The following is a 26825-nucleotide window of genomic DNA, read 5'->3' on the forward strand; positions in this document are numbered from 1 at the left end:
AAATTACAAAACTACTCGTCGAAGAAACGAAATACTCTCCAAAATTCGATTTACGAACCCTCTTTTTGCTCGAATTATTTAGATACTATTTTCCGAGGATGTATTTAAAATTGTCTCAAGACTACAGGGATAACTTATAGAAGTAAAGCTAAAGCAAAATGTTTGATACCGGCTGATGCCACCAACTTAAAATAGGTAGACCAAAAGAGAAAGATACGGCTAATTAGAAAATCTTGTAAAGAATTATTTTTTTGAAATTATTATTCTGACCTTTTACTATTTACAAAGTCATTATTTAGTTCATAAACGAAACACGAAATGAAATGAAAAAATTAAGAAAAAAATTATGATATGATATGTAGATTTTTAACCTTTTTCTGTCTCTTTCTTTTTTCCCATTCCAGCTGAACACTGATTTAAGTTTGCACTCTTAATATCGTCCTTTTACTCTCAACCGAGTCTCATGGCGAAGGTAACAAGCTTAAGGGTTTCAATCAGAATTTTTTCAATTGTCCGTCTATCTTCGTTGTACGAGCGAAGAGAATAAGATCTTTAAAAACGTTTTTCTTCTTTCTTGAATTTTTATTTCCCAAGTTCGCTGTTGCGGTTTGACGTAGCAGTATTTGATTTACGTGAGTCTAGGCTCGTCTCTTACGTATCTTTAACGTACACGATAAAGAACCTTACGTTGATATTTATGTTCCAACTCACCACGACGTAACATGATATGGATGACTGTTGAAATAGCCTTCTCACTAAATTTCTGAAAGAAAAGAAAAATAAAACGGATGAAGAAACATTAGTAGAAACAATTAGGCGTAAGAAAACACAATTTTAGATGTTGGGAATTGTTTTAGAGGTACGCTAATCTCCGAGTAGATTCTAATACTCCGTAAGGGAATATATCCAGGTTGGCCCACCACTTTGATCTATTATAAGATTAAGGACAAGGATCTCACATCAGAAAGTGGTTTCTATCAAATTTTTACAGATTCATGGACAAACTTTTAACAAAAATTAACTGCAAAATGATAATCGAGACATTTTTTTTAGATAAGAGATTTTTTGAAATTAGTACCTGTCTCTGAAAGTCACTGATAATTCTTTGTTCTGAAACCTAAAATATAAAGAAGATCGATTCTCATCAGACAGTCATGGTACAAGAACATGAGACATCTTACACTAAGAAAAACGGTTGAAACCGTTGATTTCAAAGCCCTTGCTAGATCCGAAGCCACTCATTTCCCATCCTAATGGCGTTGCTTGATTAACGTTGAGAATTCCTCTCTAGCCCCTTCAGGGCTTCAAACTCGATGGTTGAAACTGTAGTATCAAAGACATAAAACAAAAAGCTCGTGAGAGCTGAAGTTTCTTGTGTAAAGACAAAATTTTTGTGAAACATAACACTCATATGAGCCACCTATATGAGGTTCGTTACTTTTATTTTATCATATCTAAACTGTCAAAGCTGAATAAAATTGACAACAGGTAGCTGACAACAAAGTCATTGTACCTGTGAACCAATAGCAAATCGTTTCTTAAGAAGAGTCTCCAAGCGTCTAACTTCTTCGATATCTTCTTCAGGAGTAAACCCTTCAGCACCGGATAGCCCTCCGCTAAGTGCTGCATCTAAGGTTGACACCTGGCAGAATCGAAAAAAGTTTAGAAGGTTAACTTTTGGAACAAAATGTGACGTCCAAGATAATATTTATATTATAATAAATTTAAGAGATCTATGGTGCCGGTGGGAAAATTTTTGTCCGACACGCTCTAAAAGTCGAGAAAATTTAACTATCTGGAAGTTTTGGATTGAGGAATTTTGCATGGCGTACGGAATCTAGAATAGTGAAAAGAACGACAGAACAAAACCCTCACAACATATTTACCGCATATTTCAACGTAACATTCATGAATCTGTCAAAGAGATAACATTTTGGCTACTCTAAAAAGGCTTCCAGCTAGATATAGCTTACTCATTCTCTTGTATATCTGTTTGACAGCGCTTTTCAAATTCAGTGTAGAATCAGAGAAGATTACTCTGTCGTGCTCTGCTATAAATAGTGATTTCGAAAGAAGAGTAGGAGCTCTGAATTAAAGCAGAGGAAAATTTGACTGTCTAGAGTCATACATTGCCCTCTTTTGACGCCATTGCAATATAATTTCTTTCAAATCTTTTCAAGTAAAGATTTTACATGTCAACTTTCTGTCCACTTTCTAGCTATTAAAATAGACAGGAAAGAAAGTTTGCTGGCTAAACTAGAGCTAAGTGATACCTGGAACAAACGAAGAGCTTCGTCGACGTCAGCTTCCAATGCGAAGGGTTGTAAACGCATCTTCGCCAGTGATTCAGAAATACGTACGATAGCTTCCAATTGTCTAAAGTGGAGTTAATAATAAAAGTAATTTAGCAATTTCGATGGTCAATTTTAGAATCAGACGAAGTGTCCTCAATGTGGTTGTGTTGTCGGTATGTTAAATATTTCTTGGGAAAAAGGGCACACAAAAAGCTTGGGTGATGGCTAGGAACTGGCTACAAGCACAGCAAGTTTAAATGATGATGATCGATGATATGGATAATTACACAAGACTCCCTCTGTAGAAACAATTTCTTGAATTTCTACGTAGATATTGGGTCAGGTACGGACGATTATATATCGGTCTTGTTGATCCTTAAAAAAACAATAAACAAAGAAACCAATAAATCGTTAAACAAAGAACTAATGAGCGATTTTACAGACCTGACAGTGATGGGAATACTGTTCCTTTTGTTTGATTGTTGTTCTTGTGTTCGCGCACCTGTTCTCATCAAAACATATTGATTCTGTAATTTCTCTGCTGCTGATTGTGATAGGCGTGGTCCGCACTTCCTAAGATGAATAATAACACGTTTTGCTTTGTTAGTTAGTTTGATAGACTGGATTGCACTGATAAGTGACCCGGTGTAATTTGGCAGGCTCCATTTTTTGGCTTTGCTTGGGGTGGAAGCAAATCTAGACAACTAGATCCCCTTTTTGGAGAAAAACAAACAGAAAACCATGACCAATAGACCAATTCTTTTCAAATTTTGGAGGTATTTTCATGTTTTTATATTTTCATAAGCTTTGATGGGGTTTTAGAATATATTTTATTAGTTTGTTGTTTCCTTATAATTTTTGAAAACGAAATAGAAAAAAATCAAGATGGCGGTATACTCTAGTCTACTTCACTGGACTCAAAGCCATCAAAATCATCAGAAAGCAAAGTTCAGTCAGAAGTAACTCTACTCTGTTTAATCACCGCATACACGCTTTTTTTATAAGAATAGTGTACTTTGACTGAGGGTGAGCATCATTCTTATTTTTCTATTGTTCTAAACATTAGGCCTATTGTTTTAACTCTGAAATCTCACCCTGATATTCTTATAGAAGTTATTCTTATAAAAAAAGCGTGTAATAATAAATAATAAATTGTACCATCCCCTAAGGGGAATTGGCCTAAAAATTGTTAGGAAAAAAAACTAACAAATTTAGGATATTCATTGCGCTGCTAGGTAAAGAAAAAAATCAAGAAATTATATTGCAAGCATCTCTCCAGTTGTTCCTGTCCATAGCGAGATTATACCAGTTGTCTTTATCAATATTAGCCTTTTTAAGAGCTTTAAACAAAGAGCGACCGTAAGTCATTTCGGGAGAACCCCGCGGTCGTTTTTCACTGACCCACGACGAAATCATTTTCCTTGGTAGACGATTCATATCCATGCGTACAACATGGCCAGCCCATCTTAACTGCCTTTTAACAATATAAGAATCGATACATTTGACATCAAGACGATTAAACAAATTCTCATTCGAAATATGCTTTTCAAAAACATCAATCATATTTACTCCACACATAGCTCTTACACATCTATTGTGAAAGGAGCGCAACCATCGATATAACTCCTCTGTCAGACACCAAGATTCTGATCCATAAAGTAGGATCGACAATATAAGGGATTCATAAACCTTCCCTTTCACTTTCAAATTTAATTTTACATTTCCGAAGATACATTTCTTCAACGAACCAAACATATTTCCCGCTTTTTTAACTCGAAGTAGCACATCTTCTCGATCGGAACAATCGCCAGTGATAACAGATCCAAGATAGGTAAATCTATCTACGACAGGGAAGAATTTTTCATCATTGAGATTTACGTCATCACGGTCACATTCAATCGGTTGTGCATTGCGGCGTGAAACAAATAATACTTCGGTTTTTTGAAGCTTTGTCATGAAGGGCACGAATTCCAGCATGTATCTCCATGCCGAATCTGTCGAAATGAGTATTTATAACAGGGGCATCAGTTGTTAAACTTTCTCTTGAATCGAATAGGGCGGCTGTATCATCAGCGTATTCTGAATCTCCTAGTTCGAAGTCATCACCTTTTGTGTATGGTCTCCTGCCAGTTAGTACGAAATCCTTTTTGGTACGAAAGATGCATTGTGGGTGGTTGCGAGTTTGCCTCCATGTAATCATAATAGCAGCAATGTACATCGAAAAGAGTATTGGGCCGAGTACATCACCTTGTTTCACTCCGATTTTACAATCAAGGATGTGTGATATGGAATCGACAGTAAATTTCACTTGAATGGTGTGATGAAGTGCTTTGATAACACTTAGTAATTTTGGCGGTACGCCGAATCGTTCGAGAACTAGCCAGAGAAGATCACGCGGAACACGATCAAAGGCTTTTACTAGGTCTAGAAATAAAACCCACGTTTGCTGGTTGTGTTCGCGTCTCTTTAAAAAAAGCGTGTATAGTAAAAAAAATCAAAAAGGGAAACTTCAAATCTTTTTTTCCATTCTCTCGACCTAAATATTGATGTCAGACGATTGTCAAATAGGAAATTTCAAAAAAATAAAAAGTTGCAATTAGTTGCATAACACAGAAACATTTTTTGGAATATAGTTGGTCAAAAATCCACTTTTTAATGATTTTAATCAAGCACAGTGTTACATTATGGTCATGAAGGCATTCCAAGCTAAAAAACCGAAAAGCTAAAAAAAAATCAGTTTAGAAATTGCTCAAAACAGGTAATAGAAATTACCTTCTACAGTAATCAATGTATTTCTTGAGGAAATTCAAACTCAAATCAGCCTCTACGCCATCTGACGAGGCTTGAGCTGCATTCAAATGAACTTGCATGACGTGTTTGGCCAAACGCTGAAAAAATAAAATAATATTCGATGAATGTTTTTCCATAAAAGGCAAAAAGAATCGAAAATTTACCTGCAAGCAAGCAATAACTGTTACCTGAGAAAACTCAAACAAAAGGCAAGATGGTTTGGTAAAATTTTTTTTGCAGAGTTTGATAAAAAATTGTTCAGGTTTGGCAAATTACTTAGATGCAAAGATTGCAAAGATAAACTTTAATCAAATCAAACTTTTTTAGAATTTGAAATTCTAAAGGCGTATACTAAAGCTCGATGCAGTTGTCAATTAAATCGGAAATTAAGTTTAACACCATTCAAATAACTGGGGCGTCATGGCTTGGCAGCAGGTTTTAGGTGCCCCCTAAGAATTCAGGTGACCCCTAAGATTTAGGTAACCCCTGGTTGCCAAATATTTTTGGTGACCCCTAAGCCAATGACACGTCAAATTCTTTCGAAAATCCTTCTCAAACTATCAAACAAATACAACAGTTAGTTTAGCTTATTGCTAAATAGAATAAATGCCCTAAGAAATTAGAGATAAGTTAAGTACTGAAGGTTACTGCCAGATTATCAAGTCAGGATGCAGATCCCTTGCCGACAGATTTTTTATCTAAGTAAATGCAAAATGATTAAAGAATTTTTACAGATCAGTGCCGTAGGAAGCATTTTCATATTAGGGGGCTGAAGCTTAGTGATACCGCGAGGGCCAGCCATGGTTTGGCCCGAGGGGGGAAATTTTGAAAATTTGAGCTCTAGATTGCTTGAAAATGCACTCAAAGCATGCACTTATAAGACAATTATGACAAATTCAAAAAGAAAAACTTTGCAAAATAACCATTTTTGAAAAAATTATTGGGGTTATAGTCCCCCTTGCCCCCCCCATGCTACGGCACTGCAGATAATATATTAGATACCAAATTGTTAGTTTTTGAGCATTGCTTAGATTAAAATATAAGTTGAGAAATGCCAACCTTTGGTCTGGTAGGCTGCTTATAATTCAATCACCAAACATAGAATGTAGCCCCCAGGTCCATCTGAAAAGATTTAGGTGACCCCTAACACGGTTAGTCCCCCCTAGCCACAGGCTAAAATCAGGTACCAATCGCTGCTCGACCTTTTAGCCCCCCCTGCGGCCAGGGGGGGGGGGTTCCAGCCATGGGCGTGGTGGGGGCGTGAGTTGCGCAATTGTCACATATCATATATCACATATTGTCACATATACGTCTTTAACGAATAGCTTCCAATAAGAAAAGCAAAGAACGGATTACTCTGAAATTTGAATTTTAATAGAAAAAGTTCATTAAACTATGAATTCATCAAAGCGGAACGAAATAAGAGCAGGTAGAGGTTGAGGTGCGAACTCATTAACAATTCTACTGATAATAAAAAGGCTTCAATGCTGGGTTATATTTTATCGTTAAATTCGTTTTTTTGTATAAAGATAAATTCACTCTTATAAATGAAAATCGACTTCAAAATTGTAGAACGACTGTGTTTTTAGCTAGCTAGATATGGGAAGGTAGGCTGAAATGATCTCGAATCTGGATGACTTAAAAGCAAAAGAAGATTTTATTTGTTTAAAGTATATAGATCCATAAAAATCGGGAAATTTGATAGTTGTGAGGTCACAAGTGAAAGTGAAAGTCAGATTTTATCAGGACAATGTTCAATAGTAAAAACTAATACTACAATACACATAATGGGTGAGCTATCAATCAATAATATTTCATGTTTACTGGTCACTCAACCCTTATTACAGAACGGAACTTTCACTCCAATCAAAGATGTCGAATATATTTACATGCTGACGGGAATATCATTTCTCTCTAACATGTTGTTAATATATGGTTTCTTTAAAGCTAGTCGCCCGTTTAGCATTGTTACCAAGCTATTTATTTACTTGTCTGTATGGGATATTCTGACCGGTGTTATATTTGCATTGATTAACGGTATCATGAACTACATGATAACTGAAAACATTGCTTTGCTTTATTACTTCTCTGTGGTTTTAATCAATTCCAATTCATGTTCGGGACGTCCGTGTTTCTAACAATTTCCGTGTTACGTTTCATAGCGCTACGTTGGCCGTTAAAGCGTATACCTACACGTTACGTTTACTGTTTCATAGTGACTCAGTTCTTAGTTAAAATTATTTTGGTGTATATACAGATGGCAGTACTATTCCAACAAAAGTCACTATCAAGCGAAATGTTTAAATTCTCACAATATATCTCTTCGATATTGTTTATTTTTATCGTATTGACCCTTCAAATAAACCTGATGTCATATAATCTACTTCGAAAAGCGCGGAAAGAAAACAAGAACCCGGACATCGAGTTAGGTCACACAACGAACGTAGTAGAGCAGAACCATTTCAAACAAAAACGAGAAGCAGTTATGACATTATTACTCATAACGCTTTGCTATCTCATTTGTTATTTACCATACACCATTTTCATGTTTATTTATCCACTAGACGGATCAAAAAGACGGACCAGATATGCTGTGTTTGTCATCAATCTCGCAAACGGTGGACTGAATTCATTAGTTTATATATTCCGAACCAAAAAGATTCGAAAAGTATATTGCGGAAAAATTGTTTGTGGAAGGAACAGGTTGGCAAGCCCTGGTGAATAAGTACACAGCAACTTAACACATATTCTTGGAAACTTGGTGAACTATGCAGAATTTTGAGACTGAAAAACTTTTTTCATATACTTTGCTGAAACAGAAATCCGTCTGCGACTGAAGAACTTTTAACATTGCTCTATAATATTAATTTGCACATGCTGATGAAGATTTATGGCGCAGGCGTAAGCATATAATCAAAACTTACGATGTCTTTCTGTTGGTCATGTTCGTCTTTCACGATGAAGATGGTGTCGAAACGTGATAAAATAGTCGGCATGAAATCAATGTTCTGAAAGAAAAAAGATTGAAACAATAAAGTGATACATACAGAGAAAACTATCCGCAAATAGTCGGTAAACGAGTATAGGCTACATAGCCAAAATAGGCTACATAGCCTATCTATAAGAACAAATCCTTACTTGGTCTCCTTTAGTATCGTCCCATCGACCAAAAACAGAGTTGGCGGCTGCTAAGACTGAACATCTTGAATTTAAAGTCGTTGTGATACCAGCCTACAGAATAAATAAATAGGGTTTTTAAAGTTTGCAATATAATTGTATCCTTAAAAAATAAACATAATTATCAAGGTTTTAAAAGTTGCACGGTTAATTTTGAAAGTTTTCGAGGAAAAATTTATGTCCAAAATTAAATTTGTTCAATATTTTCGTTCAAACTTTTTGTTAAAGCTCAAAGCAACTTCATTGTAATAAGAGAATGAAGATGGGCGGTGGGTATGGTCGAAGATACTAACCTTAGCAATAGAAATAGTCTGCTGTTCCATTGCTTCGTGAATAGCTACTCTGTCATCTTGCCTCATCTTAAAAACATTAAACGAAATGGAATATGTGTTTCTCATAAAACAGTGCGCCAGTCCAAATATCATGAGATCATAAAGCAGGGTATTTGCAAAGCACTTTTCCTTTCCACCGTTTTGGTCGGAAAAATTGAGTTTCAATGCAGTGTATAAAATATCACCCACCAAGGTTGGGCGACGAAAAAAATGTTCACCCTCTAATGTCCAAATTAGGTGTTTTCTCGTGCATCTTTAATAGGCTAAAAATTTCTAACTTGATTTTGAAAAAAACTTGCTACTTATTAGACTCATTTTAATACAGTACAGTTGATGTTTTCAAATTTTTGTACCCTCATTTCTCCATTTTAGAAAATTGAGTTTGAAAAATCAATTTGAAATTGAGTTTTTGCCACCGAATAACGGTGGTAAAAAAGTGCTTGAAAAATACCCTTTATAAAGCTAATATTTTACATTTTCAAACATACTTAGAAATGAAAGAGTGATTTCTGTTTTTAACAGGTTTGAATTGCCTAAATCATAGATGAATGCCCAAAATTATTATCTTTTAAAATACAGTAGTCTCTTTAAATTGAACCTCTATAAGTCGAACCTCTCCGTCTCCTTGACTCGAACAAGTTTTCTCGCCCCTTCAGTTGAGTTATCAATGCATTATAAACCAACTTCATAACGCAATATGTCCTTAGCGGAAACAAATTTGCGTTCTCGCAGGGGGGGGTATATGTTCAGTGTAGTGACCCATGGCCGGTGGGGTGGTGGTTTTTCGAAGTTATTTCCATTTAGTACATGGTAGTAAAAAGGGTGGTCCCCTAAAAAAAATCCCAGAAAAAATTACTACCATGTACTAAATTGAGTGGTACCAAAGTAAACTTTAATTTTGAAGGATAGTACAATGTAGTATATTCAGCTAGATTTGATCAAACCAAATCGAAAAACTGCCAGTTGTATTATCGTACTGCAGTGTACTGCATTGTGCCATAACTAAAATTCTTTCTTCTTTCTTTCTTTGTTTATTTTTCTCTTTCTTTCTTTTTGTTATGTTTAGAAATTTCAATTTCGAATGTTTGAAATATTCGAATTTCAAATGTTTACATAAATTGGTGCCGTATATATTTTTGTTATTGTTTTTCATAATGGTAGCCAAAGAAGTGGAGAGTATTGAGGGGCGAGACAAACCTGGACAAACTGGATGTATTTGTTATTGCTTTTCAGTACTTTTACAAAAGGACCAGAAAGAATGGTTAGTTGTGTTAAAATAAAGACAAAGTAAATTGTACAGGTGTGGTTAGTTTTCGCAGCGTATTAAAAGGGTGTTGTAAAGATTCAAAATTCTTGATATGCGTAAGTCATTTTTCTTGCGGAAGCACCTGAAAAAATCCGGGTTTTGACCCCTCTGTTACTAAAAATAGAAACACAGAGGTCAAAATCCGGCTTTTTCGAGTGCTTCCATTAAAAAATATATCATCTTGACCTACGCATATCAAGAATAGGTGATGGTAGCTACTACAGGGTATTAAAAGGGTGGTATGAGGATTGAAATGGGTGGTGATAGCTGCTACTACAGGTTACTAAAAGGGTGGTATAGGGATTTATATGGGCGGTGATATCTACTACAAGGTACTAAAGGGCGGTCTAAGGACTCAAATTGGTGGTAATAGCTACTACATGGTAGTAAAAGGGGTGGGCCCCTAAAAAAAATCTCAGAAAAAACTAGTACCATGTACTAAAACAGGGTGGTGGTCCCAGATTTTTTTTAAATTACCGAAAATCAGGTTATTACCCCATGGGTTACTACACTGAACATGTGCCCCCCTGGTTCTTGTGAGGGTTCGAGTTATGGAGACTCAGCTATAATTAGTTTACCTTGTCAAACTCATCAATGCAGACAACTCCACCATCAGCTAGTACCATTGCACCACCTTCCATGATGAAATTCCTGGATACTGGATCTCGTATAACTGAGGCTGTAAGACCTGCAGCACTGCTTCCTTTTCCTGAAGTGTACACACCAATGGGCGAGACTTTTTCAACAAATTTCAGCAATTGTGATTTGGCTGTACCAGGGTCACCAAGAAGTAAAACATTGATATCCCCTCTCCTCGTTAGACCGTCAGGAAGTCTACAGAAAGAAATAATGAGTTTTAAACAGTCATTTATGATACAAATATAAAAAATTAAAAACAACCAAAACCGGACACCATCAATCCAAAAAAATAGTTTTCTTTGCTGTAGAAATTACTATAGAAATACTACGATATACAATCATTTGAAATATATTAAAGTATATATTAAAGCATTTCACAAAATGTCAGAGAGAACATAGAAAAATTGCTGAAGTAATAGGTAAAATTTATTATTCGCAAATTGTCAATATAAATCACCTTTTTCTCGAACCTCCAAACAATAGACAAGCGATTGATTTCTTGATATCTTCACTACCGTAGATTGAAGGTGCAATACTTCTGGAGATGACATCAAAGGCATCTGGACGTGCTGCAAGCCTTCGAAATTCTTCTTCATCTTGAGGTGTGAAATGAATACTACCTGAGCTTCGTCCTGGTCCATCTGTTTCAACATGGATTCCAAGGACTCGGATATAAGGTTTGCGGATACCAACACCGCCACCAGAATTATCCTTGAATAATTTAAAGAAAGTGAATACTAGTCTTTATAGCGTATTGATCTACTATTTCCATTGTAATAGTGAAATTCATGAAAGATTGCTTGATATGAAAAAATAAGCTTTGATGCTACCTAAGAAAAATTTACTGTCAAAAATATATACATATGAAGACTCTGATTTCCATCATTGGATCTTATAGCTCGCTGTAACACCAAAAAAAAAAGACTTCCTTGATGAATTCTCAACTTATGTAATCAAACAGTTCCAACCACGTGAACTCGAGTAGAAAATAGTTTTTCTTGCAGTTTTTGGAACTGAATGAATTGAAAATCATGTCCTTGAGAAATTTGTTTCAGCATCTGTATTCATCAGCTTGTTTTACAGTTGCATACAAACAAATTTGAAATTATCTGCATTCTTTATTTTGTAAGTATCACCTTCATAGTGCGGTGAAGAGTCTGCTAAATTGTATGGGTTGCGTGGGTACGTGGGTCAATATTTTTGCGTGGGTCATTTTATTGCATGGGTGCTTGGGTCAAAATAATTTTTGCGTGGGTCAAATTTTTTGCATGGGTCATTATTTTTTGCGTGGGTCATATTTTTGGCGATGGTCATTATTTTTTGTGTGGGTCACATTTTTTGTGTGGGTCACATTTTTTGTGTGGGTCATATTTTTTGCGTGGGTTATTATTTATTGCGTGGGTCATATTGTTTGCGTTGGTCATATTTTTTGCGCGGGTCAAAGTTTTTGCGTGGGTCACTATTATTTTGGTGATTTTTTAGCTAACTCGATTTTTTTTACCAAAATAAAACTCTCGAGTTAGCTAACTTGTTTTTTTTTCAAATTAAAATTTTCAAATTATCTTAAACAAAAATGTGTTGTGTATCTACGAAAACTAAACAAAAGCACACTGTTTTTATGTAACGCGTTGTGGTTTTGCATAGCTCCACTTATTTACTCTAATATTATGCAGAATCAACACACACCCGTCTAATTTTTATAGACACACTTCAGGATCACACTTTTGAATTTTAGCATGCTATATTTCAGGATTCCAGTGTCATGGAAATAAGCACTATAACTTTAAGCAAAAAAATGAGATATGACAGTTCATTGCTTCTTTCCCTTCTACGCAAAAAAATAATGACCCATGCAAAAAATATGACCCACGCAAAAAACATGGTTTCATCCATGATTTTGAGTCCCCCCTTAAAACATAAATCACCCCTTATCAATTTATCCCCCCTTAAAGCTTAAGGATGGTTTTGAGGTGCCCATTAAGTTATAGCTGTTACATCAGGTTAATAAAAAAATTCTGAAAATTTTTATTATAATTTTAATATAGGGAAATTTTAATTTTTAGTTGCTTGTATTCGTACGATTCAGACACTAAATTTTCAGCAAAAAACTTAAAAAAACTCGAATTTTCTGACAAAAATTTCAGACAAAGTTTTCAGTTGAAATCAGCTGAAAAAAAATGGCTCAAAGTCAAAAGTGACAAATTTCTGTCAAATTTGATAAACATTTTTTTCAATTTCAATTTCAATTTTCAATTTAATTGATTGTTCTACGGGCAAATCTTTTCAAGAATATGGGTCGGTTGGTCCGTCAAATAAAAATAAATTTTTCATAATTTAGGATCAGTAGTGTATAGTCGAACGTGCGCAACGCACCGGGCTCAACTTCAGCATTTTTCAAACTTTTTGGAGGCCCAAATTGTAGCAGTTGTGAAAAACTCGTTCAGGCCCCAAATATTGGAAGTCTTTTTCAAGTCTCTAGGCTACTCCAAAGTTTTAGCCTTGTCCCCAGGCACCAAAAATCAAAATTTTCAAAAAATGAAACCCCCAGATATTCACCCAAGGAACCGAAATAGAAAATTCCATAGCTGAAATGTGATTGGAGCCTTAGATGCTTTGCAAGATCGGGACACAGCAGGAACAAAATTATTTTAGAATGAGGTAAAAATGAAAAAAGTGACGAAGAAATATCAGCTGTTGGAACATAAAGGAACAAGATCACTCCCCCCTCAAGTAGCAAGGGCTTCCATTTGACCCTTGAGACCAAGTCCCCCCTTATCTCTCAGTTTTTAACATTTTTGCCCTTTGTGTTTTTCTCTAAATTTTAAATCACCCCTTATTTTAACGGGGGGGGCTGAAACCATGAAAAAATATGACCCACACAAAAAATTACCCACGCAAAAATTTTGACCCACGCAAAAATTTTGACCCATGCTAAAAAATTGACCCACACAAAAATCTTGACCCAGGCACCCCACGCAATTTAGCAGACTCTTGCGGTGAATCATAAAATGAATCTGTTTTAACCATAATTAATCAATTAATCAATTATTATTGAATTACATACAAGTTTGAACTCAGGAGTCAAAGACGTAAATTGAATCAGCCAAAAGTCACTACATTTAACATGGCACATACAAGAAAAATATATGTAAAGTATAAAAGCATGTAAAGTTTTGCACAAAAGTTATAACGGATTGAATGAGGTATAGTAAACATTTTGGTAGTCCATGTCATACGTTTTAAAGAATTACTATTTTAAGCTGGTTTGAGACCAAATTAAACCACAAAAACTATTATTCTCCCCAATAAGATATTGTTTTAAGGTGTTTTGAGGGTGTAAAAAGTGAAAAATTTTCTTCGTCGCCCAACCATGGTGGGCGACATTTTTTCCCAAAGTGTTGGCCCCCTCACTTAAAATGGCTCGCCGGGGCCAATGGGTAAAATATGTTGTAATACCTTTTTCTTTTGTGGTCCAGTTTTCTTGATAGAATATATTCCAGTCACAGTTAAACGATTACCGGGTACAACATTTTCTGTCAAGTATCGGTCACAATATAACTGGAGATGCCTGGGCATTTCACCGTTTGGGACTGCATCAGGAGACTCTTGTAATTTCAAAACCTGAAAATTATCATCGTTTAATAAATTCAAAAGGGAGAAACTGAATTCACAATTAGAAAAGGTGATAAAGGCTTGTCAAAAAGTTTTCTATACTAATTCATGAAACTAATAATAGCCAAAGATCAGTCTAAAGAAATCTCTTAATAAAGTCTTTCAGGACACATAATAAAGCATGTAATCTTGACCTTTACATCACGATCAAAATAAAAACTTAGCAATGATAATCATAAAATTCAATTTCTATTACCTATCAATGAGAGGGAGAACTTTCAAAATATGCAAAGCATTTATAGCTTATTGTACAAACCTGAAAGTCAACACATTTGCATTTGTCAGGAAGAATGAAAAAAGGGTCCAATGGACATGGTGCAGGTTTTCCTGTTTGATCTGTTGGACACGAACGTGGCATTGCATATCCTTCAAGACCAGGTTTAAGACCAATGTTTGGTAATGTGTTTTTGCAGCCTCTACATTGGATTGTTATCTTAGTTGCTTTGACACGGATAGTTGATGCACTGATAATGATGCCAGGTATTTTAACAAGTTTTGATACATTTTCAGACTAAAATGTATAACAAGAAGTAAAATTACAATGATATTTATAATGGTTCTCAAAAATCTATTTGGAACAGAATTTGAATTTTGAGGTACTTTTAAACTTTCTGATAATGGAATTGAAATAAAATATTACCTTTAAATCTCTGAGACCCACGGGATTAGCTTCTGAACGTAAAGTTACTTGGATATCCTGAACTTCTTCATCCCCAAGAGGGCGTGGTTTTGTTACTTCATCTGCAATTTCTTTTGCAGCCTCTTCAAACTGAAAGGTATGAATGAATCTTTAATAAAAGGGGTGCTAGAAATAAGTTACACTCTTTGAAGTGAAATTTATGAGTTTTATCTATTTAAAAAAAATCAAGCCTCTTTCATTGAAAAGAGAAAACGTACAAACTTAAATTTCGATGAGTTACTTGACAAATTTCGTTCATAAGATCAAAAGCTATCCCTAAATGAAAAATAATTCATTTTATGAAATTGCTCAAAATTGTGAAAAACTGATCCATTAAATCTTTGAGTGCAACCACACACTACTATTATGCCACTCTTATATCAGAGTAATGGTACCCCATTCCCCTCACATGGTTGAACCAGGTGAAGTATGTTATTTGCCAAATAAGGAGTGGGTGGAATTGAACTTGGACCTTTCATATGGGAGTAAAGAGAAATGACCATCATGCCTAAAAGGGTGAGGGATAGTCATAAATCAATTTAATTTTGTTTGCAGATTAGTTTTGTTCACTTGAATTTAGTTTAATGTTTGCAATCTTTTCCCTTAAAATTTTATAATTAATCTCATCATTAAAAAGAACATGGCTTACAATGGCAATATGTTCAGTCGGATTCTTCAACAATTTGTCAACAAGAAGCTCATCATAGCTTCTAAGATCATCCAAGCTAACCTCCAAATAATATTGGCCTAGGTTGTAATTACGTTTTAATTGGTCCCTAAAATAAAGAAAAAAAGAATAATAAATATGATGACATCTTTACAATACATATATTTCAATTCGATGTTTTAAATTATTTCAATACTGTAACAAACATTTTTCAAATAGGACTCTATCAAATAACCAGATTGATTTTTATTTTCAATGGATATTGTAGAAACATTTGTAAAATAAATTAATTCAGTATAGAAAAGGACCCCCTCCAAAGAAAATGGGATTTCCAGTAAAGCCATTTTTATCTTAAAAAATCCAAACAGACAACACTTACTCTGTATATGATTTCATCAAAAGAGAAAAGTCATTTAAGGCCAAAATGAAAATAAGTGTGGAGTGGCGCGCATTTTTTATCAAACTTAAAAATGGCCCTACTGCGCTGCTGAATTTTGATCTTTTGCTATCTGTGATACCATGTCTCCAGTTATAATTAGCTAATTTTCACTCATTTCATAGTTTTCAACAAAACTGCAAAAATTAAAGCCCAAGAATTACAGATTTAGCAATTTGTCATCAAAAAATTGTAAAATCCCCAGGAAAAGAAAAGAAATGTGTCTGAAATAAGGCAAAACTGCGAAAATTAATTCCCACAGAATGTGAATTTTAAAAATATTTTTTCAACCGCGAAAATTAGTTCCCTTAAGGTTAGAAAAAAATTATTTGAATCTATATTTTGTTGTGTTTTGGAGAATAAATGAAGGCAAAGACTTTGAGAAAGTCTAAATCTTTGATGAGGGGGGACACTTCTTATGACACCAATAGCCCTGATGCAAAAAAATGGTAAGTGTTTTAATATTCTAGATATCACCTTCTTGCATGAATGAATAAAATCACCCAGCTTTTTTTATCCTAAATGGAATGAAGCTTTTCTCCGTTTGAAGAATTCCTATGGGCCCCATTCTCACAGAATAAAATTCTCTCAATATGTGTCCCATAATAGGGTATAAGTACTTTTTCTGAAGTTAAAGAAAACTATTAGGGAGTTTCTTTGGCGATAGTGTTGTTTCAATCTGACTCATCTATTGAGACAAGGTGAAGCCTGACGCTGCAGATCAAATCTGTGTTTTGACTAAACTCGCCAACCTTTACGATTAAAGGTACAGTCTGTTTATCGCAACAACTCTTGCTAAATTCAAAATCCCATATGAGAGTGTTATTGTTTCCATCTTACTTCATGTAAAATTGTCCCCTAAAATTTTGCTGTTCATTTTTGAAAATGAAAAGTAGGGATGGTATCTTGTTCTTGAAAGATAATCTACAATTGCAATTTTATAAAGAGAAAGAGCATATATTGTTTTCTCTTTTGTCGTTTGAAAGGGCCTGGCTTCTAGGTGTTTTGTCTTCATAAAGTATGAAAATGTTATCAAAAGGGACTGCAAAATTGCCCTCAATGGTTTGCCTGTACGTCAGTTCGGCACAGTTGCAAGGAAAATCTAATTGAGTATTAGCAAGCTTTCGCAAAGTTCCCTACTGACATGATCGTTCCAATTTTCATTTTCTCACTACTTGTTTGAAAAAGCAAATCAAATCTAAGCCAAACGGTGAAATATATTTATCTACTTTGCAAGCATTTTAATATGTATATACAAGCAGTATAGACCTAACTCTTTATACAAAAATTACGGGAAAAGCATATTTGGACTTTGTACCATATGCTGCACGCAAGCACTTAAGCCAAAGTCCTGCAAAAGCGGAACAAAAATCAGTTTTTTGAAGTTTGCAAAGAAAAACCACACATAAAATATTTCAAATTCAGTATGTGAATAGAGCAGTAAAAAATACAACATTTCTATTTTTCCTTTTTTTTGAAAAAGTTCTAAGAATAAAAATAAAGCAGTCTAAACTTAAACTCCTATATCAGGATTAGAAACTAGGCTAGTCTTACCTCTTTTATCTTTTCCTTTAAAACAATACAATGCTGACAAGTTGACACAACACATGTACATGTACATTGACAAGTATTCCCTGAGAGAAGTTTTATAGAAATCTGCAGCAAAAACAAAAGTGGTCTCTTCTACTGATTGCTTCTCAGCTCTCCTTCACAGCTGTTAATCAAATTTCCACCAATGAGGTTGCCGCATTTCAAACGGCCCTTCTTTTTGGCACCCGTGGCCTTTCAATGCCTTGCACGACGGGCGGCTGTAAAATCCAACCCTTAATATATCTGTTTCAATCCCTGATCCGTGTCTTAGGTTTTTTCTCATCTGCAATTTACTGAAGAAAGCGGGAATTTGATGCAAAAGTTAGATTGTCAACAAAGTGCCGTAAAAAATCATTGAATAAAAGAAGAACTTAAAATCTTAAATATTTTCATTTTGAAGAATAGTTGTAAAAAAGTGAAACATTAGAAAAGTTTCATTTTTCATTGCATTAATCGAAATGGTGGATTTGGAAAATTTTCTATGTTCAGTTTTTTGGACAAACCCCTGTAACTATGGGCGAGCACCCTGTTGCTAAGATATTGGCTTAAAATTGAAAACTAAAGCACTCAAAACGAAAGTAAAATCGACCCGTACTCGAAATCCCGTAATCTTGATATACAAGTTTAGGTCTATACTGTACAAGTTTAAGTCTACACTGTAAAGGGATAATGATAAATGAATACTATCCACTGATGATCCACGACATTGTAAAGCTAGAATTGCTTCGCGTACTTCGCTTGAGAAAATGATCGACAGATTAAAGTATTTCACCGGCGCAGGAGCTCGCGGGGGTTCTGCAACTGTTCTCGGCTCAATACTCAGACCGCGCTAAAAATGGTAGACTTGCAGTGACAGATCATTTCGATGGAAGTTGTTGGCTGGGGAATGTTTACAAGACTCTTGAAAGAAAATTTTTTGTTTTATTGTCAATGATAACAGTGCCATTATTAATTTTGTCAGATCTGACATATTGATGTTTGTAAGTGCACTTTATAGTTTTGATTCCCATTGAAGAATAATATTCTGGTTTTCATGCACAAGTGTTTCAACTGGTATTCCAACGAAGCCATATTTTGGTTTGTACAGAAATTTCGCCCGCTCAAATCAAAATAACAAAATGGTCAAACTCACTAAAGCAAAACATTGCCACCACGGCATTTTCCTGGATAAAAATTCTGGTCACGTGACCATCCATGATTTTAGACCAATGAAAACGCTTCATTTCCCCAGATTAAAGTTGTGGCTACACCAACACGCGGGAACTTAGCTAGAAAAAGAGAGGAAAAACCGGGGGTCAATTTAAATTTTTCTCCCTTCTTGCAGCAAACATAAAAGATTTTAAGAGCCTTAAGAAAGGGGTGTTATATCATAAACAAATTATGTAAGTAAGTGATATTCTTAAGTAATAAGTTCATTAACAGTTTTAATTTGAAGTTTGTTTTTTAAAAACAAAACCTCCGTGCTAGATGATAATTTCATTTTCTTAACTTATGGAGCCTATACAAGAATTGGAATCTAAAGTCTGAAGTCGTAACTCCTTACCAGTGACCCTGCAGAGAAATTTTTAGTTGGCAGACACTGACTTTAGGTTGGTTTGGAAATCGTTTTATTTTGAAATGTAATCTTCACTTTAGATGAATAGACCTTTTCGCCTTTCCATCCGCCATATTGAATTGTATGCAAAAATAGAGGAACGAAAAAGCCGTGGTTGGATTTAGTTGGAAACATATGCAAGTTTACACAAAGATTAAAAAGAAAAAAAAAGCATCTTATAAGTAAATATTATAATGATTAGAACAATAAAAGATGGAATTTCTCAATTGCTGCCTCATTGATTCGATATTTATTATTCAAATTAAGTGCTACCGCATCCCTCCTTTTTTCAACTTCGTGCCATTTTTGCAATTTAGTCTGTTTGTTTCTTGATGGAAACCAGCCCAAGTTGTTTCGTATTTTTCCCGCACAAGTCACTTTTATTACAGAATTGTTATCGTTTTAAACATGAACAACTGATCTAGAATAAAAGGTAATTATTTTTACAACTCACACTTTTAAATTACATTGATTGACATCTTGACATTACAGCTATCTTGTTAATGTTTTGTTTCCAGAGTTCTAGCAATAGTTTATCGTTCAACTTGGAGAGGGAATGTTTGTAAACATAGAATCTTTGATGACGCTTTCGGTGAATCGAATTGGGTAAACTGCTTCTCTAAACTTTTCTCTGATAATTTCCTTTTCTTTATTATAATTGTTACTGATTCTATATGATCGATTTAGGTCACCATTGATCGTATTATGTTTATACCTTTTAGGTACCTTAGAAGACCAGTGTGTGGGATGCTTGTTCTGCTTCCTGTGTACAGATGTTATAACTTGGCCATTTATCAGTGTTATATCAGTGTCCAGAAACTTAATTAGTTTTTGAATTTGTGGATTTTGAAACGAAATTAACTGATGATTGCATCATACCTGATTTCCTTTTCAAAAAAAAAACGCAAATTCATCATACTCATTGAGGTTCCATTTTCAGACAGCAATGAACAACTTGCAAAGCGATTCATTGAAAAATTGAAGTTTTTTACAGACGACAAAATTGATTTTGCTAAAAAATGGGCAACAAAGAAAGTAAAACAGTTATTTAAGTTGAAGGATAAAAATCCAAACCCAGCGTGTAAAATTTACGAAGGCACGTGTTCTTGTGGATTGAACTATATCGGCGAAACCCAACGAAATGTTGAAACCAGGTGGTCAGAACATAATAACTTTGAGCACAACTCTGAACCTGCAAAGCATCTCAAAAACCACCCTGACCACGAATTCTTATGGAAAATAATCTTAAACCCTCCCACGAATACCCAATTAAGAATTAAGAAAATCTGGAAGCCGCATTAATTGCCCTTAAGAGACCACGTCTTAATGACCAACTTGACTCTGCTCGTTTAATTCTTTTTAGAAATGGTGTAACAATTGAAGCTTTTTACAGACGACAAAATTAATTTTGCTAAAAAATGGGCAACAAAGAAAGTAAAACAGTTATTTAAGTTGAAGGATAAAAATCCAAACCCAGCGTGTAAAATTTACGAAGGCACGTGTTCTTGTGGATTGAACTATATCGGCGAAACCCAACGTAATGTTGAAACCAGGTGGTCAGAACATAATAACTTTGAGCACAACTCTGAACCTGCAAAGCATCTCAAAAACCACCCTGACCACGAATTCTTATGGAAAATAATCTTAAACCCTCCCACGAATACCCAATTAAGAATTAAGAAAATCTGGAAGCCGCATTAATTGGCCTTAAGAGACCACGTCTTAATGACCAACTTGACTCTGCTCGTTTAATTCTTTTTAGAAATGGTGTAACATAGATTTTAATAGAAAAGATACATTCACATGTCCCGTGAGAATGCCTCTTTTCATTTTTAATAGCTTTCTTTTATTACTTTTTAATGATTTTAGACAAATAAATTTGTAACTTTTTTGATTTTCAATTTTACTATTCTATAGTTTAGGTATAAACTTATTTCTTTTTTTATGATTTTTGTTGGCGAAAACGTTTAGAACATCCCAAACTTAGTCAAAAATTGCAAGAAAATGAATCGGCGAATCAGAAACTTCTCTATTGTTTATTAGCAGTATTAATTATTCGTAGAATGTCCCTTTAAAAATGGCGCCTTTTGTATAAACTAAGATGGCGATTCGACAAAAAACCGCGATAAAAAAGCTCAATTTCAAGCGTTTTAGAGCTGTTTTCTTCCTAAAAATACAGCTCTACAGCAATGTTTTTAATCTGAAAGTTTATATCGCTACTTTGACCGCAATCTTTACTGTTATGTTTTTATTTTTCTTTGCATTTTACAGAACGTAGAATCTCTTAGAATCCAGAGTAGCAGTGTGAGTGTCCAGGGTGTCGATTTGTTAGGTTTTTTACATGTTTTTGAAGAGAAAGAGAAAGAGAACGCGAGAGATCAATCTCTCGCTATTAGATTTACATAAACCATTCGTAAGGTAATTGGCCAACAATGGAAAGAGCAAACAAACCATTAGCTCAGAGAGAGGAGAATACACTCTCCGTTCTCTTTCTATCCTTTTTAAAGTTTGGAGGGAAGCTTACAATTTAAAGACTCTCCGGTGAAGCGTTTGGCAGACCTTTTATATCAACTAAACAGAAGTAGAAAAAATATCTCACTCTCTCAATCACGAACTGAAAGGTTTGCAAGGATATCAAAGAAGAGAGCTTGAAAGGGGGCTTTGTTATCAATCAACATGATTTTGCGAAATATTAATGATAGCATACTTCTTTATTTCAAAGCAACTGATCATACCAATTACTCTCATGAATTGATCAAGCTTTTCTACCAAATTAAGCTAGGTTATAAAAATGATGCATTTCGACTTATATCGGGCTGTTTCATCAATACCCATGGACTCATCGGTCGAAACATAACTTATGATTTTTATTTGGAGCATTTTAGTGGATATTTAAGTTTTTAAGATCATTACGAGGAAATTTGAATTAAAAGAACACTACAAAGATTGCAAAAGCTTTAAATAACACACAGGTAATAGTGAATAGCTTTGAGAAAGGTCTACACTACTTATTGAATCAAGGATTTGATTTGAATGTTTTGATTTTGATATGTTTTACCGTGGTTACTCTTACTAAGATAAAAAAGCCACGGCTAAATGAGATAATTGCGCATAATTGTTTAGTGAGTGAGTTCGCGGCTCCGATAATTATTACAAATATTTCACAGCTTTTTTCGACCAATCAGGTTCAACTCGCTATATTATAGCGAGCAGAACGGTGGGATGTTCTAAACGTTTTCGCCAACAAAAATCATAAAAAAAGAAAAGTTTATACCTAAACTAACTATTCTATAGCACTGATGATGGAAAGTCCGAAAAGCTTTTGCTAATTATAAATGTTGTTGTTTTTTATCTTTTATCGATATGGCAAATATTAATCATAAATTCTGTAATAAGAAATTATGTTTTGTATGAGAAGCAAATACACCTTTCCCGTAATTCAAATTTCTCAGAAATGGCCTGAGAAAATGTGCGCTCCACCGTTGTGTATAAAATTGTTTGGGAGGTAAAAAACGCGTTTTTGCCTGCGAGGGGTTAGGGAAAGTGGGATTTGAGCCTCTAACTTTTGACAGCGATCTTCTTTTGGCAAAATATTTTCAGGGTGGTATAATATCATGAATAGATTGAACATAATAAAATTTGAGGGGATTTTGTTCGACAGAACTTAAGAAAAGCTCAAAAGACCAACTTTCCCTAAGGGAACGCAGGCAAAAACGGGTTTGTTTACCTCCAGAGACTAAACGGTGGAGAGCATCAAAATAATGCGCGCGCATTAGTTTTACGAATTACGGGACAGTTACATCAAAATGCCTCGAAAATGTCAATATGAAAATTGCGTAATCAGAGAACGTATGTCTCGCTCATTATAAAAAGGCCGACACAAACTTTCAATAATTGGATTGTAACATTGAGTTAAGTCTCTTTTGTTAAGTCACCAGGGGGTAAATAAAACAGACCTTGATACATTTATCGTTTGTTTCAACTTGACGATTCGTTTAAAACTCAGCCTCCTAAATATTTGGGGTAGGTAAAATATGTACAAAGAAATTCATAATTTTCCAACCCGGCGAATCTTTAAAAAAGAAGCAAACAATAAAATATAATTACCCTTTCTAAATAAACCTCTTCGGTGGCGAGCGTAGTCTACTCTGACGTAATTGTAAAATTTATGTGGTGGGAGTTTGACATAGTTCTCTGGAATTTCGATTGCATTTATTCAGGTTGATTTTTTATGACTTCTAATGGTACTTTTTCTAACGAGTTTGATTACTCTGTTCTCACACTTATGTCTTTTTTTTTCGCGTCCTTTTCAGTGATTACTTTTATTTATATTTTTAAAGACAGGTAAGAAGGCATATTGATGTAACTGCGGAAAAGGTGTATTGTTGTTATTTGGTTCAATTGGTTCAGTGTATCAAATCTTTCAGTTTAGTTGACACTTTGGTATCTTCATTCAGTTAGTACAAATACCTCCATTTAAAGCATGTTAAAAGTTCACAATACCGACTTTCTTTTTATTACAGAAACCAAACGAATGAGAGCAAGTCATTAAAACTAAAAGTCTGCGCTCCGTGGTTGTGACGTAAGTTTTGTAATCGATAAACATCTTCCTCGTAAAAAGTGTCATATTGAAATACCTTTGAGAATACTAAATCGACTAAATGCATTTGAGTGTAATCTTAAATGAATAAGTAGCGAAAAGGCGTTTTTTAAGGACAGGCACCATCCTGTTGTTTCCCCCTGCAACACCTCAGCTGACATAAACATAAACGTCCACAACGTTCATGTAATGTAACGTTTGATTGTACAGTTAGATATACGGTGTAAAAGCATTACTTTTTAGTTGCGATATATTGTGGGGAAATACAGCCGGGTTCAGATGAGTTGATTTCAAAGATTTTGATTAATTTTAGCGAGAATTAATTTTGGAAACCTCAATCTTTTTCTAATTTTTTTTTTCCTTTAATGCATTTGTACCAGATTGATTGGACATGAGCATGTCATCTTCACTGGGGGTAAGAGTCATATCTTCTTTCAAATTCAATTAGTTTCGTGATCAGACGAGATCCGGACGAAATTCCACTATACTTTGAGACTGTCAAAGTTGCTGCCATCAAAACCAGAAATCGGTTTAATCCCCATTCAATTTTATACCACACCCTGTAGTCTATTCGCTATACGTCATAGTTTTTTTCTATGCTATATGTACTTTTGAGCACCCTGTCTCACAGCCCCCGGTGGAAGTGGGGATTCGGGACAAATTTCTATCGAAATCCCAATGGGGATATAAATCTATTGAATTTCAAATGAAGATTAAATCAAAGTTAATTTTCCAGTGGGGCTGTACTGTGATGAGCACGGGGTGCTTTTAGAGGGACTCTATATATTGTATTTATCTCTATCTAGAAATCTGGTCCGGCGCTAGAAGAAAAACGAAAAGAAGACAAAGATATTACTAGTTGTAAAATGATCCATGGCTTTTATATTTTTAGCCGTATAAACTTTTATTCTTTTAGCTTTTTTACCTTACGTACACTTTCGATAAATTACAATTAGGGTAACACTACCATCACTGTTAAGTGCGCCTCTATTTTTTATTGTTGGGATTTAAAGAAAATAGATGTTCTTCTTTGCTTTCCCAGTGTTTTTAATTTTTCTTTAATTTTCTCCACCGTATCCCTATACGCTTTTAGCCACACCTTTCAGTTCGTCCCGAATAACTTATCCTTTTGTGAAGTGAAATTCTCAGTCATTCAGAAATAATTTCATTGAAAACTTTCTAAAACCGTCATATGGGAATTCTTACTGCTGACGCGATTCCTTTAGTTTGGTTTTAACGACCGCTGATTAATTACGGTTATTTTTACAGTTTCTTGTTTGTACGTCATTTTTTAAACCTCTTAGTAGGAGAACGTGTCTTTTTATAAGGAATTTTATAACACTTCGTGGCAGATTAAAAAAACAATTAGAAAACAAAAGCTTCTTCGTTTTTCATTTTCGCATTTATGGGGAAGAATGAAATTTTCAGAAGATGCTTTATTCGATTTGAGGTTTCCCATTTGCGTAAAATCGCGATTCCCCATGGTTGTGAAATGGTGGCTATGGGTAATTTCTTTGTTCTTTTGCTATTTTCTATTGTTCTATATGACGTAAAGACACTTCACAAATCGATGTACTTGTACTAACTGTCATTGCGTCACAGCGAAAGGTTTGTTTTTATTTTAGTTTGTATCTTTGAAAGACCCCATCGGATTTAGGCAGGGCTGTCGGATTTAGGACCACTCACGTTATGGCGGATGGAAAGGCGAAAAGGTCTATACTTTTATTTATTTGGATCATGAAAGGTTCAAGGTTTGTTTACTTTTTATTTCAAATTATTTCATTGATTTATTGAGCTGCAATAGCTGATTGAAAAACGAAGATTTTTGATAGTTATCAGCGTGGGCTAAAATTATATTTTTTGGTATTTTGCCAAAATAACCCCTAAAATTCATCAAAAATGCTCAAAATAAGGCCAAATAGAACAAATTTACTTTGTCATTCGGCAAAATTAGATCCCGCCAAAATTTTAAAAAATCACCATCCGCCAAAATAAGTTCCTGCCAAAATTAAAAATTTTCAGGATTTTTGCTGCTCGCCAAAACTAGTTGTTCCCACCGACAACAAGATCTTGTATAAAAAAAACCTTGTCTTTACAGCTCGATATTTTGTTTGAGCTGTGATACTCACGGTAAAGCATTTACCTGCCAAGCTCAAAAGCGCACATACAAACATAAGGTAAAACATAAAAAAACCTTACCTGTATGGGAAAACAAAGTTTGATTCGTGAAACTCTCGAATGAAATCTCTAAATTGTTTCTTGATTTCATTAACGTTTGCGTTAGGATCTGGTCCTGAGTCTTCAGTTCCAAATGGATCCGTAAAATAAACCTCTGATTGGTCGAAGCCTGTTCCTGCCATTATAATTCGATACCTATCTTTGGTGTAAATGAAGAGATTGTGATATGGCTTGAAAATCTGTGAAGCGAACAATTCTCAGTTTTTTTTCAATGATCAAAGCCACCACTTTCACTTGCTCGATTTCGCGGGAAAATTACGCTGACAGGGCCAAAATCGCGTTTTGATTGGTGGAAAATGAAAACAAAGCATCTGATTGGACAAATGATATCGAGGCCGTGGATTCTTTTACTAAGATCTTTTGAGAGGAATAAATTCAGGAAAAGTGTGACCATAAACATATAAACATTCTATCATAATGGCGTCCAAGCTGTGGAGAATCACATCCTCAAAATATTGCAGGGCAATTTCAGTTGGGGCACCGAACAAATCCTCAATATCTTTGCTAAGAATGTCAGCTTCACCACTAGCAAAACGTTTAAAGCTTTCAGAAGATGATAGAAAAGAAAAAATTGAACCTCTGAAGAAATCAGGATGGACTCTGGTCGAAGGTCGGGATGCTATTTACAAAGAGTTTCTATTTAAAGATTTCAATGAGGCGTTTGGCTTCATGACAAGAATAGCACTCAAAGCAGACAAAATGGACCACCATCCTGAATGGTTTAACGTTTATAATAAGGTTCAAATTACTCTTAGTACACATGACGTTTCTGGACTCTCGACTCGCGATGTGACACTTGCAAATTTCATTG

At 34.8% G+C, this 26825-nt stretch overlaps 1 protein-coding gene and 1 long non-coding RNA gene across 2 annotated transcripts; one reads left to right on the forward strand and one right to left on the reverse strand.

The window, feature by feature from the left end:
- Window positions 1-231: 231 nt before the first annotated feature.
- On the reverse strand, window positions 232-26389 carry LOC136807209 (DNA replication licensing factor mcm5-A-like). Its single transcript, XM_067063804.1, has 16 exons — window positions 25976-26389; window positions 15539-15665; window positions 14851-14979; window positions 14467-14721; window positions 13995-14159; window positions 10996-11249; window positions 10478-10733; window positions 8555-8620; window positions 8223-8315; window positions 8009-8092; window positions 5067-5182; window positions 2739-2867; window positions 2274-2376; window positions 1514-1642; window positions 1079-1117; window positions 232-763 (listed from the first exon to the last, which is right to left on the reverse strand). The coding sequence occupies exons 1-16, from the start codon at window positions 26134-26136 to the stop codon at window positions 662-664; spliced, it is 2208 nt and encodes a 735-aa protein (XP_066919905.1). The 5' UTR covers window positions 26137-26389; the 3' UTR covers window positions 232-661.
- Window positions 23654-24742, forward strand: LOC136807205 (uncharacterized). The gene is made up of 3 exons (XR_010846658.1): window positions 23654-23758; window positions 24157-24191; window positions 24583-24742. It is a non-coding gene; the product is annotated as an uncharacterized lncRNA (long non-coding RNA).
- Window positions 26390-26825: the final 436 nt, after the last annotated feature.

This window comes from Clytia hemisphaerica, unplaced genomic scaffold (genome assembly GCF_902728285.1).
Source record: "Clytia hemisphaerica strain Z4C2 unplaced genomic scaffold, Clytia hemisphaerica genome assembly, whole genome shotgun sequence".
Lineage (NCBI taxonomy): Eukaryota > Metazoa > Cnidaria > Hydrozoa > Leptothecata > Clytiidae > Clytia > Clytia hemisphaerica.